This window comes from Sus scrofa, chromosome 1 (assembly GCF_054392235.1).
Source record: "Sus scrofa isolate SSC_HxYL_T2T_F1_AM1 chromosome 1, Sscrofa_HxYL_maternal_Yorkshire_Landrace_v2.0, whole genome shotgun sequence".
Lineage (NCBI taxonomy): Eukaryota > Metazoa > Chordata > Mammalia > Artiodactyla > Suidae > Sus > Sus scrofa.
Genome location: NC_139383.1, coordinates 226,285,748 through 226,304,331, shown reverse-complemented (window position 1 = coordinate 226,304,331; position 18,584 = coordinate 226,285,748). Strand labels below are relative to the sequence as shown.

At 41.8% G+C, this 18,584-nt stretch overlaps 1 protein-coding gene across 2 annotated transcripts in view; it reads left to right on the top strand.

The window, feature by feature from the left end:
* KDM4C (lysine demethylase 4C) overlaps positions 1-18,584 on the top strand; it is a 436,329-nt gene that overhangs the window by 31,425 nt on the left and 386,320 nt on the right. For both annotated transcript variants that reach the window (XM_021063862.2, XM_021063858.2), the window contains exon 2: positions 12,787-12,947. Coding sequence is in view for 1 of the 2 variants with exons in the window: in XM_021063858.2 (XP_020919517.1) it covers positions 12,804-12,947 (144 nt within the window). In the remaining variant the exon portion in view is untranslated. The remainder of the gene's footprint in view (positions 1-12,786; positions 12,948-18,584) is intronic.

Sequence of the window (18,584 nt, the reverse complement as noted above, 5' to 3'; positions counted from 1 at the left end):
CATGTACTTCATTGTGCACATGCCAATCCCAAACCCCCAGTATAACCCTCCTACCCACCTACCTGACCCCTTTGGTAACCATAAATTTAAAGCCTGTGAGTCTGTTTTTGTTCAACAAATAAGTTCATTTGCATCCTTTTTTTTTTTTAAGATTCCACATATAGGTGATATATGATGTTTGTCTTTTGCTGTCTAACTTCACTTATGATAGTTTCTGTGCCCATCCATGTTGCTGCAAATGGCATTATTTCATTCTTTTTTACGGCTGAGTAATATTCTGTTGTATATATGTACCACATCTTCTTTATCCATTTTTCTGATGATGGACATTTAGGACATTTAGGTTGCTTCCATGTCTTGGCTTTTATAAATAGCTCTTCAGTGAACATTGGGGTGCATGTATCTTTTTGAATTGTGGTTTTCTCTGGATAGATTGCTGGATCAAATGCTAGTTCTGTTTTTAGTTTTTTGAGGAACCTCCATCCTTTGTGTCATATTTTAGATTCCACATATAAGTAATATCACTTGTTATTGTCTTTCTCTTTCTGACTTATTTCACTTAGCATGATAATCTCTAGGTCCATCCCTGTTGCTGCAAATGATATTATTTTGTTATTTTTTATGGCTGAGTGGTATTCCATTTTATATATATATACTGCATCTTTTTCTTCTTTTTTTTTTGAGGGCTGCACCCATGGCATATGGACGTTCCCAGGCTAGGGGATAAGTCAGAGCTACAGCTTCTGGCCTACACCACAGCCACAGCAGTGTGGATCCAAGCCATGTCTGTGACCTACACCATAGCTCATGGCAACACCAGATTCTCAACCCACTGAGTGAGGCCAGGGATCCAGCTCGAGTAATCATGGTTACTAGTTGGGTTTGTTACCACTGTGCCACAGCAGGAACTCCTGTACCACATCTTCTTTGTCCATTCCTCCATTGGACATTTAGGTTATTTCCATGTCTTGGCTATTTTGAATAGTGCTGCTATGAACACAAGGGTGCATGTATCTTTTTGAATTACAGTTTTGTCTGGATATATGCCCAGGAGTGAGATTGCTGGATCATATGGTAATTCTATTTTTAGTTTTCTGAGGAGCCTCCATACTGTTTTTCATAGTGGCTGCATTAATTTATATTCCCACCAGCAGTCTAGGAGGGTTCCCTTTTCTCCACACCATCTCCAGCATTTCTTATTTGCAGGCTATAATGATGGCCATTCTGACTTCTGTGATGTGGTGCCTTATTATAGTTTTGATCTGCATTTCTCTAATAACTGTGGAGATGTTGAGCATCTTTTCATGTCCCTATTGGCCATTTGTATGTCTTCTTTGGAGAAATGTCTATTTAGGTCTTCTGCCCATTTTTTGATTGGGTTTTTTAAAATTTTTGGTTGTTATATGAGCTATTTGTATATTTTGGAAATTAAGCCCTTGTCTGTCACATATTTGTTTGCAAATGTTTTTTCCCATTCTATAGGTTATCTTTTCATTTGTTTATGGTTTTCTTTGCCATAAAAATCTTGTAAATTTGATTAGGTCCTATTTGTTTATTTTTTGCTTTTATTTCTATTGCCTTGGGAGACTGACCTAAGAAAACATCTCTTCTAGGAGGTTTATAGTGTCATGTCTTACGTTTGAGTCTTTAAGCCATTTGAGTTTATTTTTTGTGTATGGTATGAGGCTGTTTTCTGACTTCATTGATTTACATGTGGCTGTCTAACTTTCCCAACACCAGCCATTTGCTGAAGACCGTCTTTTTCTTTTCTTTCTTTCTTTCTTTCTTTTTTTTTTTTTTTTGTCTTTTTGCCTTTTCTAGGGCCGCTCCTGCAGCAGCAGCATATGGAGGTTTCCAGGCTAGGGGTCTAATCGGAGCTGTAGCCGCCAGCCTTCGCCAAAGCTACAGCAACGTGGGATCCGAGCCACATCTGTGACCTACACCACAGCTCACGGCAATGTGGGGTCCTTAACCCACTCACTAAGCAAGGGCAGGGATTGAACCCGAAACCTCATGGTTCTTAGTCGGGTTTGTTAACCACTGTGCCACAATGGGAACTCCGACCGTCTTTTTCAAATTGTGTATTCTTGCTTTTTTTTTTTTTTTGCTGCATGTGGAAGTTCCTGGCCCAGGGATCAAACCTGAGCCACAGCAATGATCAGAGCCCTAGCAGTGACAAAGCTGGACGCTTAACCTGCTGTGTCATGAGGGGACTCCCTAGTCTTGCCTCCTTTTTTTTTTTCTTTTTCTCTTTTTAGGACCACATCCATGGCCTGTGGAAGTTCTCAGGCTGGGGGTTGAATCAGAGCTGCAGCTGCTGGCCACAGCAATGCCAGAGCCAAGCCACGTCTGTGACCTACACTGCAGGTCATGGCAATGCTGGATTCTTAATCCACTGATTGAGGCCAGGGATTGAACTGCATCCTCATGGGTACTGGTCAGGTTCATTACTGCTGAGCCACAATGTGAACTCCCTCCTTTGCTGAAGATTAATTGACCTTGGAGTGTGGGTTTATTTCTGTACTTTCTATTCTGTTCCATTGATCCATATGTCTGTTTTTGGCCAATACTATGCTGTCTTGATTACAGTAGCTTTGTAGTATTGTCTGAAATCTGGGAGGGTTATGTATCCTGCTTTGCTTTTCTTCAGGATTGCTTTGACAGTTCTGAGTCTTTTATGGTTTTATGTAAATTTTAGGATTTGTTATAGTTCTGTTTAAAATATTATGGATAATTTGATGGGATTGCATTGAATCTGTAGATAGTTTTGGGTAGTATGGGCATTTTTAAATATTAATTCTTCCAATCCAAGAGCATATGAAATTTTTAAATTTCTTTGAATTATCTTCAGTTTCCTTTATTAATGTTTTGTAGTTCTCAGAGTATAGGTTTTTCACTTCCTTGGTCAAGTTTATTCCTAAGTATTTTATTTTTTGTGGTGCAATTTTAAAAATTATTGTTATTTTACATTCCCTTTCTGATATTTCATTGCAACTGATTTCTGTATGTTAATCTTGTATCCTGCTACCTTGCTGAATTCATTTAATCAGTTCTAGTAGTTTTTGTGTGGCATCTTTAGGGCTTTCTATACATAGTTTCATGTTACCTGCATATAACGGCAATTTTTCTTCTTCTCTTCCGATTTGGATAACCTTTTATTTGTCTTGTCTGATTGCTATGTCTGGGACCTCCAATACTATGTTGAATAGAAGAGGTGAGAGTGAACATCCTTCCAGTTAGTTTTAGGTTCAGTTTTGTCGCTACTGAGTTTGGGAATCATATCTAAATGTCTATGTCCAGCAGGAATTTAGATTTGCTAGATTTGGATTCAGGGGATAGAGGTTCTTGCTGTGTATTTTTGAGACATTGGTAAGGACAGTTGAGGCCATTGTGACTGAATCTCCCATAGTGTCTGTGTATGGTGGAAAGGGAATACAGCCTTTGGAAGAACCTTGAAGTATATCAATAGTGAAGGGTTTGGCTGAGGAGGAGCATGGAAAGGAATTCCAGAAAGTGGAGTGACCCTAAGAGAATGAGCAGGGGATGGTTTATGTCCCATCATCTGTAGAAGCTGTGATAGAAGAGGACCTTTCCAATTTTAAACGTTGCAAGAGGTTGGTAAGAGGATTATAAAAAACATATTGGATATGGAATACGGGAAATTGGAAAATCCCTGACAACTCTTTCCAGAATGATTTCAGTGCCCTGGTGGAAGGAGACATCTGATTTCAGGTAGGACTGAAGGTTGAATCGATGAAGTGGCCAAATGAGTCTAGGTTATTCTCTTTTGGGGTTTGTCTATTAGGGTTGGGGAAAGCAAGCTAAAAGGCTGTAGCTGGGGTCTGTGTAGGAGGGGCCATGGTGTACAGGAAGCCTTTAAAAATTATGTAAGAGAGATTAGAGTACGTCTTTAGGTAATGAGGAAGAAAAGGATATAATTCGAAGTTTTGTCTTATTTATTTATTTTGCTTTTTTTTTTTAAAGGGCTGTACTTGCAGCATGTGGAGGTTCCCAGGCGTATGCCACAGCCACAGCCATAGCAGCACCAGATCCATAGCAATGCATCTCTACCTATACCATAGCTCATGGCAATGCTAGATCCTTAACCCACTGAGTGAGCCAGAGATCGAACCCTATCCTCATGGATCCTAGATGGGTTCATTAACAGCTGAGCCACCAAGGGAACGCCTGTTTTTTTTTTTTTTTTTTTTTTTTTAAGCCAACATCCATGCTTACTGTGGCCTAGCAGTGTACTCAACTGATATATTTAGCAACTTATTGAATCCCCATCACAGTGCTGCAGGGAAAGCAGTGTTATCCCATTTGACGATGGGGAAACAAGCCTCATTTAAGTAATTTTCCTGATGTCCTGCAGCTGCTGAGTGGAGGCAGTGTGTGGGAGGGATTAGAACCCAGTTTGACTGTAAGTTCTTCACTCTAAGGTCTGTTCTTGTCTCTTGGTTGCCTCTTAGGTTGAAGACAGTCACAATTTGAAAGAAATATATGAAATAATTTAGTTCACCTTCCATTGTGATGGTAATCTTATAGAAGATGCCATTCTGGTTGAGATTACTGTTGTAATGTCAATTTAATTGAATTGCTAGAAAGTGGAGTAACTGTCACTTGTTACAGTAACCTTTTTTTTTTTTTTTTTTGGCTTTTTGGGCTGCACTCTCTGTATGTGGAGGTTCCTAGGCTAGGGAGTGAATTGGAGCTACAGCTGCCAGGCTACACCATAGCCACAGCAACACCAGATCCAAGCTGCATCTGCAACCTACACCACAGCTCGCAGCAACGCTGGATCCTTAACCCACTGAGTGAGGCCAGGAATGGAACCTGAAACCTCGTGGTTCCTAGGAGGGTTCATTTCCACTGCGCCACTACAGGAACTCCTGTTATAGTAACCTTTTGTTGAGTGCGTCCTCCTAAGGATTTAACAGTATAATTTGGAAATCATTCTAGAGTTGTACTTAGAGATTGTCCTTGTTTCTTTTGGGCTGACTAGGAAGTATTACACTGATTTATCTAAACCCTTATTGGTGGACACTTAAAGTAGTGTAAAAGATAGAGGAAGGAAAAACCAAGAATTTACAGATGTAATTAAAATCTTACTCAGTGTGTTTGAAAATTGATGCAAGGCTAGAGTAAACACATAAATTAGATGTTATGTGTACAGTTTCATGCTGGATGGAAGCTGCAGGTTTGCAACTAGAACAATTACCATGTGATTATTTTGTGTAAGGAAAATTGCTTCTCCTGTCTCACTGATGTCCAGGCCTAGATAGAGTTTGACCTAGGAAAGGAGTGTCCTGCTGGGTGGAGTCAAGAGTGAATTCTTTAAGGCAGTTTGGCTGGTTTCAACACCCTCTTCTGCATACTTATCCTAAGGAGATGACAACCTGAGTACTCCAGTGTCTGTTAATTTTGCCAGATATTTGGGGAACAAGAGAAGGGAAGTTTTACTCAGTTTGCCCAGAAAGATGACTTTTATTTACCAAAGGTATAAGAGGGTGTGATGAGGATTGTAAGCTGTCTGGTATAGATTGATGGAGAGAATTTACGTATTTACTTGGATCTCTTCTTAGGAGCCTTCTCCTGGGACCCAGCCTAGAATCTGTGCAGTAAAAGAAAATTTTGCACAGATTCATTTGTTATCTTGGTTCTTCTGTCCTAGAACCATCTCCTGAGTTTACTTTTCTATTGCCAGCCCTGGTCTCTATAGGCGGAGTGTGATGAAGTGGAGATCTGAACTGAGCCAAAAGGATTTAAAAAAAGCTGCCTGGGCCTCTGGGAGAGGAATGAGGCCTGGCTCAGGAGAAAAGTGATCAATAGGCTAAGGACATTTCTTTGCTGTCTTGCTGTCTAACTTAGGGCTGCAGAGCTGTGAGGTCCTAAGATGACAGGAAAGGGCAGCCTTTAAAGCAAGATGCTCTTACTGTGATTTGGGATCTGGATGGGGATGCTAATGGCAAATGTAGAGTTTTCAAGGGGATGCCTCTTGCAACCTCCCTTTTCCATCTGAGTCTATAACCACTTGAGAAAGATGAAGGAGTCAGATGGAAGCTCTGAGATTTACTGTTGATAAGACTGGGGCTGTAGAATGTCATCCTTTCTACTTCTTTCCTTCTAGTCTGGTCCTTGATGCTGGTCTTAGACTACTAGGGCTGTTCTAACAAATTACCATAAACTTGACAGCTTAAAATGAGAGAAATTTATTCACTCACAATTCTAGAAGCTAGAGAGCCAAAATCAAGGTGTTCAAAGGGCCATGCATTCTCTCAAGGATCTGGGGAGAATCTTGTGCTTGGAGCATCCCTTGGTTTGCAGGTGCATGACTCCAGTCCGACTTCATCTCTACAGGATATTCCTTCTTCTGTGTCTGTCTCCTCCCCTTTTATAAGGACACACCAGTCATTTTCTCCTGAGACACCACTCTAATCGAGTGTGACCTCCTCTTAACTTGATTATATCTGCAAAGACCCAGTTTCTAGATAGGGTCACACTCACAGGTATTGGGAGTTAGTTTTTGACATATTTTTAGGGGGGCGCAGTTCAACCCATAGCAATCCTGACCAAGGTTGCCTGCAAAGCATAAGCTTACTTGGCTTCCTGTATGACCAAGCTGAGTGAGCTGCAGTGGTGAAACTGAAAGTCCAGACTTCAGGTGCCTCACGAGGAGCCTAGGTGCTGCCTGCCTGAACCTGGCTCACAGGATCTGGTGAACGGCCTGGGCTGCTCTATTTCTTTTTAAAATCTAACTATAGGAAAGGATGGCCTCCAGGGTTTGGGCAAGTCCTCATGAGGAACCAAGGCTGGGAGAGAGTCTCTTCAAACACTAGCACAGCTGGTAGTTGTCTCTTGGTTCATTTTTTTTCTAGCCAAATACATTGCTTAACTGGTGAGTGCTCTATTTCCCAGGGGGCTGTGCTTTGTAGTAGATACAGAAGTGCTCTCTTCAGTGTAGACCAGGCCTGTGGCAGGCATTGCCTAAGAAACTAATACTCCAGTAGTGAAGACTGTTGGTTTTCATTCTTTCACAGAAATTGTGTAAACAACAGGACACAGGTCAGAAATACAGGTGTATACAAGGAAAGAAGTATAGGAAGAGTACTGATTGACATTCAAAAGGAAAGCGTCAGTCTCAGTTTCTTTTTTATTACCAAATAAAGATATATTATTAAATAAAGAATAGTTGTTTTCCTTTCATGATAAGGTAAAAATTCTTGGCTAAGAAGCTTGGGCGAGTAATGTAAGCATGAATTAGTGCTTTTTTTTTTTTTTTTTCTTTCACTTAATGAGGAAGATCTTTAGTTTGTGAAAAAAATTCTTAGGGTACTTATGATAAATGTGATAATTTGGTTTACGTGGTCTCAAAAACATTGAACGATAGCCCTGTAGACCCAAAATAACAAAGTTATCATCATAGACACTGTCATCACTCGCTTTGGGGACCCAGTCTCTAAAGAGATGTATCATTAAATGACTGTTGCATCACCTTCAGCAGAAAATCATAAAGACGTTTCTTGCAAAATATAACAGTCTTTCTCCGACTAGGAAACATTATTGCAAGAGCACTTTAAACCTTCTTTTCTGCTTGGCTCAGGGTAATAAAGCTAAAAGAGAAAGAAGGGTGATTGGGAATTTGATTCTACCAGTATGATTAACTTTAATAATGATAAAGGTAAAAGACAAAAAAAAAAAAAAAAAAAAGGAGTTCCCATCTTGGCGCAGTGGTTAACGAATCCGACTAGGAACCATGAGCTTGCGGGTTCGGTCCCTGCCCTTGCTCAGTGGGTTAACGATCCGGCGTTGCCGTGAGCTGTGGTGTAGGTTGCAGACGCGGCTCGGATCCCGCGTTGCTGTGGCTCTGGCGTAGGCCGGCGGCTACAGCTCCGATTCGACCCCTAGCCTGGGAACCTCCATATGCCGCGGGAGCAGCCCAAGAAATAGCAAAAAGACAAAAAAAAAAAAAAAAATAATGATAAAGGTGGGGTTACCTTGCTGTCCAGTAGAAGATTGACAGAACACTGTAAACCAGCTGTAATGAAAAAAAAAATCATTTAAAAAAGATATAAAAAAACGATAAAGTGGATTAGAAAAAAACTCAAGGAATAGAAAATTTGTAAACTAACTTTAAGGGTAAAGAATGTATTTAGGCAACCCCCAAATGAAATAAAAATGACTATAAATGTCCAAAAATGATCAGTAGCACTAGTAATACTAGAAGTGAAACAGACTCTCTTGTCTGTCATGTTGGCAAAGATTTGGGTGGTGGTATTAACATTAAATTTTTAGATACATTAATGTTTTTAATTTTACCATGATCATGTATTAACTTTACAATTTGAAAAGGTCTAAGTATAAGCTAGCTAGGTCTTTAGTTATATATGCCTGATTTGGAGGTAGAATTAGTTTTGTGTAATCAAGGGAGTAGTGAAGTTAGGAAGAGGCAAAATTTACTTCACAGACCAGTTAGCAAACTAGGTAAAGGGTGAAGGTTTAATTCCAGTCTCTCTTTTTTTTAGGGCTGCACCCTCGGCATATGGATATTCCCAGGCTTAGGAGCTTAGGAGCTGTAGCTGCTGGCCTATGCCAGAGCCACAGCAATGCCAGATCCAAGCCACATCTGTGACCTGCACCACAGCTCACGGCAAAGCTGGATCCTTGAGCCCCCAGAACGAGGCCAGGGATTGAACGGACAACCTCATGGTTCCTAGTCAGAGTCTGGTTCCACTGCGCCACAATGGGAGTTCCTGAAGTTTGCTTATTTGCTGCTGCACGTCTTACCAGTCTCATTGTCTCAGTTTCTTGTCAGAGCCATTGTTCTGTTTTTGAGACCAATAATCTTTCTTCTTTTTTTGGCCGGGCCTGTGGCATGTGGAAGTTCCTGGGTCAGGAATCAAACATGTGTCATAGCAGTGACAATGCTAGATCCTTAACTCTCTAGGCCACCAGGGAACTCCTAGACCAAAAATCTTAACTCCTTTTTTTTTTTTTCCGCTTTTATCATGAAATTTTGTTCAGAATAGATCTGCAAAATGACTCCTTCTCACTGCCCACCCCTGGTCCAAGTCACCATTTTATTTTGCCTAGGTTGGTGTTAATTGCCTTCATGCTTCAAACCTTGTCCAATTTTTTTTTTTTGTCTTTTTATGGCTGCACCCTCGGCATATGGAGATTCTCAGGCTAGGGGTCAAATGGAGCTATAGCTGCTGGCCTACACCACAGCCACAACAATGCCAGATCCATGTCGCATTTGTGACTTGTACCACAGCTCACAGCAATGCTGGATCCTTAATCTATTGAGCAAGGCCAGGGATTGAGCCTTCATCTTCATGGATGCTAGTTAGATTCATTTCCACTGAGCCTTGATGGGAACTCCAACCTTGTCCTTTTTTGATACAATAGCCAGAATGATGAGCCAGCTCACTTCTCTCTTCAACATCCTTTAAAAGAGTTACCTTAGAAAGCACTGTCTTCTCCTTGGTTGGAAATGCATGTTAGAGTATCCAGAATGGGATGTACAAGGAGGGGAGGAAACTCCATTACTTCTCATCTCATTCAGGGTAAACATCAAACTCCTTTTCTCCCCCATCTCCTCTCTCACCATTCTCTCCACTCACACTTCCTTCCTATTCTTTGAAGAGCCCAAGAGGCTTCTTGCTGTTGCTTCAGCCTCAGATGCTCTTCTTCCAGGTACTGCAGTGTTTATTTCCTCCTTCAAGCCTCTGAAGGCTTCCCTTGCCCCTCTCTGTGAAGCAGCTACCCCTCCTCTTTGCACACAGTGCCATTATCCTGGTTTACTTCTTCATAGCACTTATTACTTAGTAGTAATCTGTGTTCACTTCACTACTCTTAGGGTTTCTCATCATTCTTACCTGAATGCCCCTCCAGCAGTCAGGCACTCAGTAAGTAGTTGTTGAATGACTGGCTGAATCTTCAGTTTCTTAAGTGGCTTTTTAAGCCTTTTGCTTGGAGCAGTAGGCAGGCTGCCCTTTTTCTTCAGCCACGAGGAAGTAAGGCTGCCTTCCATAAACTAGATGTTGTTTCTATAGAGGTACTCTGGGGATTCCTCTCTTTTCTCACAGTTTAGATTTTTTTTTTTTTTGGTCCCATCTTTGGCATGTGGAAGTTCCCAGGCTAGGGAACCTACACCACAGCAGTAACCCCAGCCACAGCACTGACAATGCTGGATCCTTAACCCACTTGAGCCACCAGGGAACTCCCACAGCTCAGATTTTTATATTCTATTACTCTTTACCAGTCATAAAAATGAATGTATTTTCTAAGTAATTTTCTGTGTTTGGGGCTAGTACTTTCCTTTTTCCTATATTTGGTATCATTTAATGTAAATACTTTAATAACATTTTGACATTCATTCACTCAGTTAGCAAATAATTGTTGCAGCAGATACTTTGAGCCAGGCTGGGTTCCAGAATGGATGCCAGGCCTTAAAGCTCCACTGAGGAGTGTGTGGTTGGAGGTGCCATTGGAACAGATAGCTGCTGTAAAAGAAATGCAGAGAGGGAGGTCTAGATACCCAGGGTGGCTCACCTAGGCCTGCCCCAGAATCGCAACAGCAGGCAAGAGTTCGCCAATTGAGGAAACAGGTAAAGGCTGCTCTAGCAGAGGCAATAAATTGGTTAGAGCTGTACTTGTTTAGGGAAGCACACAAAAATCAGTGGGTATTATTGTAGCATAAAGTTTCATGTAGGCTGTGCTGGTGGACAAAGCCGTGATAGTTATTGCAAGGGCCTGACCTGGATGCCTCTCAAGGGTCTGAGTAGAGGTGAGACTTTCATCCTGCAGCCCATGTATTTGGGCATGTGCACTTGAAGGGAGATGAGTGGGGAGGTGGCCGGAAGGTTTTTTTCTTTTGCATGCCCTCTTCTTCAGGCAGGGAGAATAAAGAATATGTTCTACCATGTACTAATATATCTCCATTCAGATTCTTTTTTCTTTTTTCTTTTCTTTTTGGGGCTGCACCCTAGGCATATGGAAGTTCCCAGGCTAGGGCTCATATCAGAGCTGTAGCTGCCGGCTAACGCCACAGCCATAGCAACTCGGGATCCAAGCTGAATCTGTGACCTGCACCACAGCTCACGGCAATGCCGGATCCTTAACACACTGAGCGAGGCCAGGGATCGAACCCACATCATGGATACTAATCAGGTTTGTTATCACTGAGCCACTATGGGAACTCCTAGATTATTTTCCCATTTAGATTATGAATTCCTGAAAGGTGGAAGGGTTTAATTTTGATGTGCCTGTTTTCCTCACATGTACTTTTTGAATCGATACTCTCTTGAACATTCAGTGAATGACAATTTTATTACTGTCTGTAGTCCTGATCTGTTTTTATCTCTTGTCCTTTTGCATATTTTCCCCTTTTTCTACTCTGTCCCTCACTTTCCAACTTCTCTTTTTGTCAGGAAAATTGTACTTACTATCAAAAAATGAGAAAAGGAGGGAGTTCCTGTTGTGGCGCAGCAGAAACTAGAATCTGAGTAGTATCCATGAGGATGCAGGTTCAACCCTGGCCGCCTCAGTGGGTTGGGGATCTGGCGCTGCCATGAGCTGTTGTGTAAGTGGCAGATGCGGCTCGGATCCTGAGTTGCTGTGTCTGTGGTGTAGGTCAGCAGCTACAGCTCTGATTCAGCCCCTAGCCTGGGAACTTCCATATGCTGTGGGTGCGGCCCTAAAAAGAAAAGAGAGAGAGAGAGAGAGAGAGAGAGAGAGAGAGAGAGAGAGAGAGAGAGAGAGAGAGAGAGAGAGAAGGATTGTTTGAGAGGACTGTTTGAGCTATTGGGTGCCAGGCACTGTTACAGCGACTGAGAGTGGGCTGGGGTGGGACTCCCTCCTGAGGCTTGCTTGCCAGTGGTCCTTCTTACCTTGACATTCCCTGTGCTTGGTGCACAATAGGTGTTCAGTAAATGTTTGTGGGAGGAATCATCCTGTTCATTGACAGCAGGGTTAATTTTGTGATTTTGTAGCACTTACTACTGCCCACCTTGCTACTTTGAGTTCCTGTAATCTTTTGTTTCTAAGCTCCAGCCAAGCTAACCTCCCATCCCTGCAGTATTTCCACTGCCTGAAGTGCTCTTTCTCTCATCTGACAAACTTATGCATCCTCTCTTAGGTCTTAATTGCTCCTTTCTGTGGAAGTCATTTCTGAGTAACTCAGGTGGTCAAGTACTACTTCCAGTACAGTTTGTACTGAAGTTTGGCCTCTAGACAGTGAGCTTGGAAGACAGCTTCACCCCTTTATGTGTCTCCAGTACTGTATCCTGGTGTCTGGCAGTTTTGCTGACAGGGTGGTTTTTAAGTTATTAAAGGAAAGTGCGTCATGACGAGCGGAAGCACACCTGAGTGAGCTCTGTGCTGGGGATGTGAAATATTGTTTGTTCTCTGCTCAGCTTACACCAGGCCTTTATACAGGTGCATGGATGAGAGGGTCTGTTTCACAGGTGTACATAGGAACAACACCTTCTGTAAATTTGCAGAGTTACAAAATTCATTCTTTCTGGGAAGGTCTTTGGGGAGGAGAACCATATAATTAGGCCAGTGATTTAATGCCAGGAATAGGAGCTTGGGAGGAGGAATAACAGGAGGCAGTTTTTCTTCTCAGGAGTCCAGGGGGAGAGGAGGGAGTCTCCCTAGCAGGGTGGCGAGGGAATGCTAAGTAAGAGTTTTTGCTGGGGGAGCTCATCTGCTGTTTGAGAGAAATGACCACTGACCTTGCAATGCAATAACTCAGTACTGATGACTGTGTCATCTTCTTCACAGAGACTGCCCCAGCCATTATGGAGGTGGCCGAGGTGGAGAGTCCGCTTAACCCCAGCTGTAAGATCATGACCTTCAGACCCTCCATGGAGGAATTCCGAGAGTTCAACAAATACCTTGCATACATGGAGTCTAAAGGAGCCCATCGAGCGGGTCTTGCAAAGGTGATTCTCCTCAGGTCCTTTAAACCAGCAAAATGATCACTTGGTCTTTCAATTATGCTCTTCGTCTTCTTAATGTGGGAACTTGTCTCTTTCAGTGGAAGATATTTGCAAAATCTTTGTTTTTATTAAACAAAGAACATTTGATTTCTTCAGAGAATAATTATCTTATTTTTCTTTCTTTCTTTCTTTTTTTGGTCTTTTCTAGGGCCACTCCTGCGGCATATGGAGGTTCCCAGGCTAGGGGTCTAATCGGAGCTGTAGCCTCCGGCCTACTCCAGAGCCACAGCAACGCGGGATCCTAGCCATGTCTGCGATCTGCACCATAGCTCACATCAACACCAGATCCTTAACCCACTGAGTGAGGCCAGGGATTGAACCCGCAACCTCATGGTTACTAGTCGGATTCATTAACCACTGAGCCACGATGGGAACACCATCTTATTTTTCTTTTAAGTATTTATACTAGGTTATATTCTAGGGCTTTAAAATAAACCCAGAACAACCAAGGATGGCTCCCAGAAACCAGAGAGATCCATTTATGGGTTTCACAGGTATGAGAGTATTCACAGCTTTTAACAGTTGCTTATGGAGTTATTAACCTGAAGCCTATTACTCCCCTTCCACCACCTCTCTCTTCCTCCCTTCCTCCCTGCTTTCTTCCTTCCTCCTTTTCTTCCTTCCCTCCCTTCTTTTCTTTTTGCTTTCTCATTCTTTTAAAAAATATAAAAATTTTATTGAGACTTAATTCATATACCATGTAATTCATCCATTTAAAGTGTGCAATTCAGGAGTTCCCTAACGGCCTAATGGTAAAGGATTTGGCATTGTCACTGCTGTGGCACAGGTTTGATTCCTGGCCCCAGAAACTTGTGCGTGCCTTGAGTGTGGCCAAAAAAGTGTTCAATTCAATGTTTTATTTTGGTATATTCACAGAATTTTGTGACCATCCCACTACCTAATTCTAGAACATTGTTCATTACCCCCAAAGTAAACTGTACCCATTAGCAGTCATTCTCTCCTTCCTGCTATCCCCCTGACTCTAGGCTACCACTAACCTGCTTATTTCTTAACAGATTCCTTTTCAGTTTTTTGTTCATCAGATGTGAACAGTGTGTACTCCATACCAGGCACTATGCCAGATGCTGGGTGTGTGTGGTGGGGAGGTGAGCGGACAGAACAATGTTCCTGCCCCCTTGAAGTTTACATTCTAGTGGTAGCATATTAGGGTTGTGAGATGAGGACATTTAAGCAGAGATACAAAGGATGTAAAGAAACAAAATTTGGGGACAGAAGGAATGGTAAGGCCAGAGTGCTGGAGGCTGACCTGAGCTTCATGTGTGGGAAGAGTACGAAGGTGGTCAGTGAATTTGAGTAGAAAGTAAGATGAGAGCCTTGGAAGGGTCCAGGTCTTACTAGGTTTGTCTGGCTATCATAATGCATTGGTTTTTTCCCCTAAGTTGCAGTGGGAAGCATTGACAGGCTTAAAGCAGAGGAGGGGAGGGCATGGTGGCTGTCGATTTATTCTTTATTTGTGTGATATTATTTTAAAAAGATCACACTTGTTTTTATATGAAGAGTGAATCTGAGGAGGAGGCAGAGCAGAAGCAGGGAGTTTTGTCATGGATAGTGTGGTGTGCTCAGGGTCAAGGGGTAGTTAAGGTGCTGAGGACTGCATTGCAGGGTTGCCCTTATAGCCCCCAAGTTAAAGTTTTGAAAGATAAATTGTCTATGTAGCTTATCCTTTGACCTCAACCTGAGATAAGTGTGCCTTTCTTTTTGTAATTTTAATTTTAGATTTATTTACTTATTTATTTGGCCATGCCTATATCATGTGGGAGTTTCAGGACCAGGGATCAAATTCTTGCCACACCAGTGACAGTGTTGGATTCCCAACCTACTGAGACACCAGGGAACTCCTAGTGTGTCTTTCTATAATGGAAACGTATTTCTTTTTTTTAACTTTTTTTTCTAGTTTTGCTTTTTAGGGCAGCAAACTGCGGCATATGGAAGTTCCCAGGCTAGGGGTCGAATCAGAGCTACAGCTGCTGGCCTATGCCCCAGCCACAGCAACGTGGGATCCGAATCGTGTCTGCCACTTACATCACAGCTCACAGCAATGCCGGAAGCCTAACCCAGTGAGTGAGGCCAGGGACTGAACCCCCATCCTCATGGATACTAGTCAGATTCGTTTCCTCTGAGCCACCATAGGAACTCCCGGAATGTATTTCAATTTCAAAAATTTCCTCGGAATAGGTTTTATTGTACTTGCTTTATTTTATTATTGTTCTCAATGTTAAGTTCATAATCTGGGCTTCTGTAGACTTGTCAGCATCACCACATAAATTCCCAAGCACCAGCAGAACCTGCTCTACTGTGGCTCATCATGGGTTCTCATTGGACCCCCTCATCTCCATGGAAGGTGCAGCAGCACTGAGAGCAGACAGTAGCTGTGGAGGGAACGTCTGCAACTGCAGGGGTCAGTGTTCAAATCCTTCTCCTACCCCTGGATGCAGCTGCTTTTGACCTTTGACTGTTCTGGCATCTGTCCTTTGAAGTCTGTTATTTTGTTATGTACAGTTGAAATCACTTTTAGAAAGGATTTTAAATTTGGGGATATTAAGTTGAGAGAAAGTTGATAATGGATGGGTGAGAGAGAGAAAAGGAAGATAAAGAGAAAACAGAGGAGTTCCCTTTGTGGCTCAGTGGGTTATGAACCTGACTAGTATCCATGAAGATGTGGTTTTGATCCCTGGCTTCACTCAGTAGGTTAAGGCTCTGGTGTTTCTGTTGTGTAGGTCACAGATGTGGCTCAGATCCCCTGTTGCTGTGGCTGTGACGTAGGCTGGCAGGTGTAGGTCCAATTCAATCCCTAGCCTGGGAGCTTCCATATGCTGCAGGTGCAGCCCTAAAAAACCAAATATATATATGTGTGTATAAACACACACACACACACACACATACATATACATACACACTCACATATATATAGAGAGAGAGGGAGAGAGAGAGAGAGAAAACAAAGAGAAAGTAAAAGTTTATAGTGAATTTCTCATATGAGCTATCCTTAGTTTAACCTCTTCATTGGGTTAGTTGTTACTTTCACTTTTTTTTTTTTTTTTTTTTTTGGTCTTTTTCAGGGCTGGACCCACAGTATGTGGAGGTTCCCAGGCTAGGGGTCGAATCAGAGCCACAGATGCTGGCCTGCGCCACAGCCACAGCAGCACAGAATCCAAGCGACATCTTTGACCTACACCAGAGCTCATGGCAATGCTGGGTTGTTAACCCACTGAGCAAGGCCAGAGATTGAACCTGAAACCTCATAGTTCCAAGTCAGATTCATTTCGCTGTGCCACAACAGGAATTCCACATTCACATTTTTGACACCTCAGCACTTCTGGATTATCTTTGAGGAGAAAAATGTCATTCTTTAGTGAGAATGATATCATTTCAGAATCATTTGACATGCAGAATTTTGAGTAGAAATTTATACTGAACCAGTTAGCTAGGTTTATTTGGGCAGCAGGGAGTTGGGGTGACTGTCCTCTTCTCAGTGCCCTGAATGCAGCTCTTTGTCCTGTTATTCTTCCTCTTTTGTTTCTTGAAAAGATATATCTTACCGTGTTCCACTGAGATTAGGGAATGTCCTGAGGTCAGGGGCATGTTCAGTAACCTTAGAAGAGGATGCGGCAACTCCCCTCACAAGGGAGCTGCAGGCACACAGAGGACACCTGTGCTGTGTTGGTGTTCCTGACAGAATGAAGTTAATGAAAACTGCAATTAGTGTTCTGAATGTTGAACAAGACACACCTGAGTCCAGACTTTTTTTTTTTTTAAAGTGAGTCTGACAAAGCTGAAGATTAATTCAATCTTGTAGTAATTTCCTTTTACATATTCTAGGAATACAGAGAACTGTTTCTTCTAGTCATTTTTTTTTGCCATCTTTTACATCAAATCATGTGGATTCAATTTCACCCCCTTTCTTCTGGAAGTTGCAGCTAAGTTGGTGCAATAGATAAAATTGCACCAAATCAAATCAGATTGGAAAAATCAAAACTGGATTTGTGTTGCTGGTTTGCCTTGAGGGCTAGCCCTGGCTAACAGAGGCCTCTATGAAATTCTTTGTTAATATATCATTTAATGATCTTGATTTGAAATTTGAAGTCATTGACTGAGTAGTTTCAATAGTATTGACTTTGGCCTCGGATTACAGTCTGTCTTGGTTGATAGCATTTTTTAGATTTATATTGTAGATTTAACTTTTTATTTCCAGAGTGAGAGGTTTGATGCCATCTCTCTCTGCAAAGTACATGGTCAGGTTGGGAAAGTGAAAAGTGAGTGTTGTTAAGTAAAGACTTGTATTGTTTTTGTGGAGAAATGTAATGATGAAGGATTATAATAGAAATGGCAAAATTCTGCAGCCATAATCTGGATTTAGACTGTCCTGGGCTGGAGGTTATGCACATTACAGAGCTTTGAGCCTAGAGAGTGGAGAGAGCTATGTCCACATGGTGAAGAAAGTGTAAGAAGCACTGCACTTCCTCCCCTGCTCCTTTCTCAGTTGGTCAATGGTAGTAAAAACAGCTTGTTTTAAGATAAATAGTACAAACACAGATTTTGATTGGAAAATTTTTACTGGGTATAGGGCCCAGCGTTGGGGAAATAGTAATATAAACTATGTATTTCTATTTTGATGTAATCAGAAAGGTAAATTTTAGGAGGAATGGATTTCCTTCCTTTAGATTCAGTCCTAAGTAAGTTGTGCTTCCATTTCCTATGTAAGAAAATCTGATGTGTTAACTTTTAAAATTGCAGTTCAAAAATAAGATTTTTATTAAGGCCTGAACTTACAGATTTTTTTTTTTCTTTTTAGGGCTGCACCTGTGGCATATGGAAGTTTCCAGGCTAGGGGTCGAATCGGAGCCACAGCTGCTGGCCCACACCACAACCACAGCAACTCGGGATCCAAACCATGTCTGAGACCTACACCACAGCTCACAGCAATGCCTGATCCCCAAGCCACCGAGTGAAGCCAGGGATCGAACCCACATCCTCATGGATATTGGTCAGATTTGTTTCCACTGTAGCACAACAGGAACTCCAGAACTTAACAGATTTTTAAAGTTCTGCCTGAGCATTTAAAAACTTTTTTATTCTACTGAAGTATATTTGATTTACAACATTGTGTTGGTTTCTGGTGTATAGCAAAGTAATTCAGTTATGCATATATGTAATGGTTTGTATTTGTTAATCCCAAATTCCCAGTCTACCACCCTCCTCCCCCTGGGCAGCCACAAATCTGTTCTCTATGTCTGTGATTCCTTTTCTGTTTTATAGATAGGTTCATTTATGTCATATTTTAGATTCCACATATAAGTGATATCACATGGCATTTGTCTTCATCTTATTTCACTTAGTATGATAATATCTAGGTCCATCCATGTTGCTGCAAATGGCATTATTTCATTCTTTTTCATGGCTGAGTAGTATTCCATTGTATGTATGTACTACATCTTCTTTATCCATTCACCTGTTGTTGTACATTTAGGTTGTTTCCATGTCTTGGCTATTGTAAATATTGCTTCTGTGAACATAAGGGTGCATATATCTTTTTGAATTATAATTTCGTGCAGATATGTG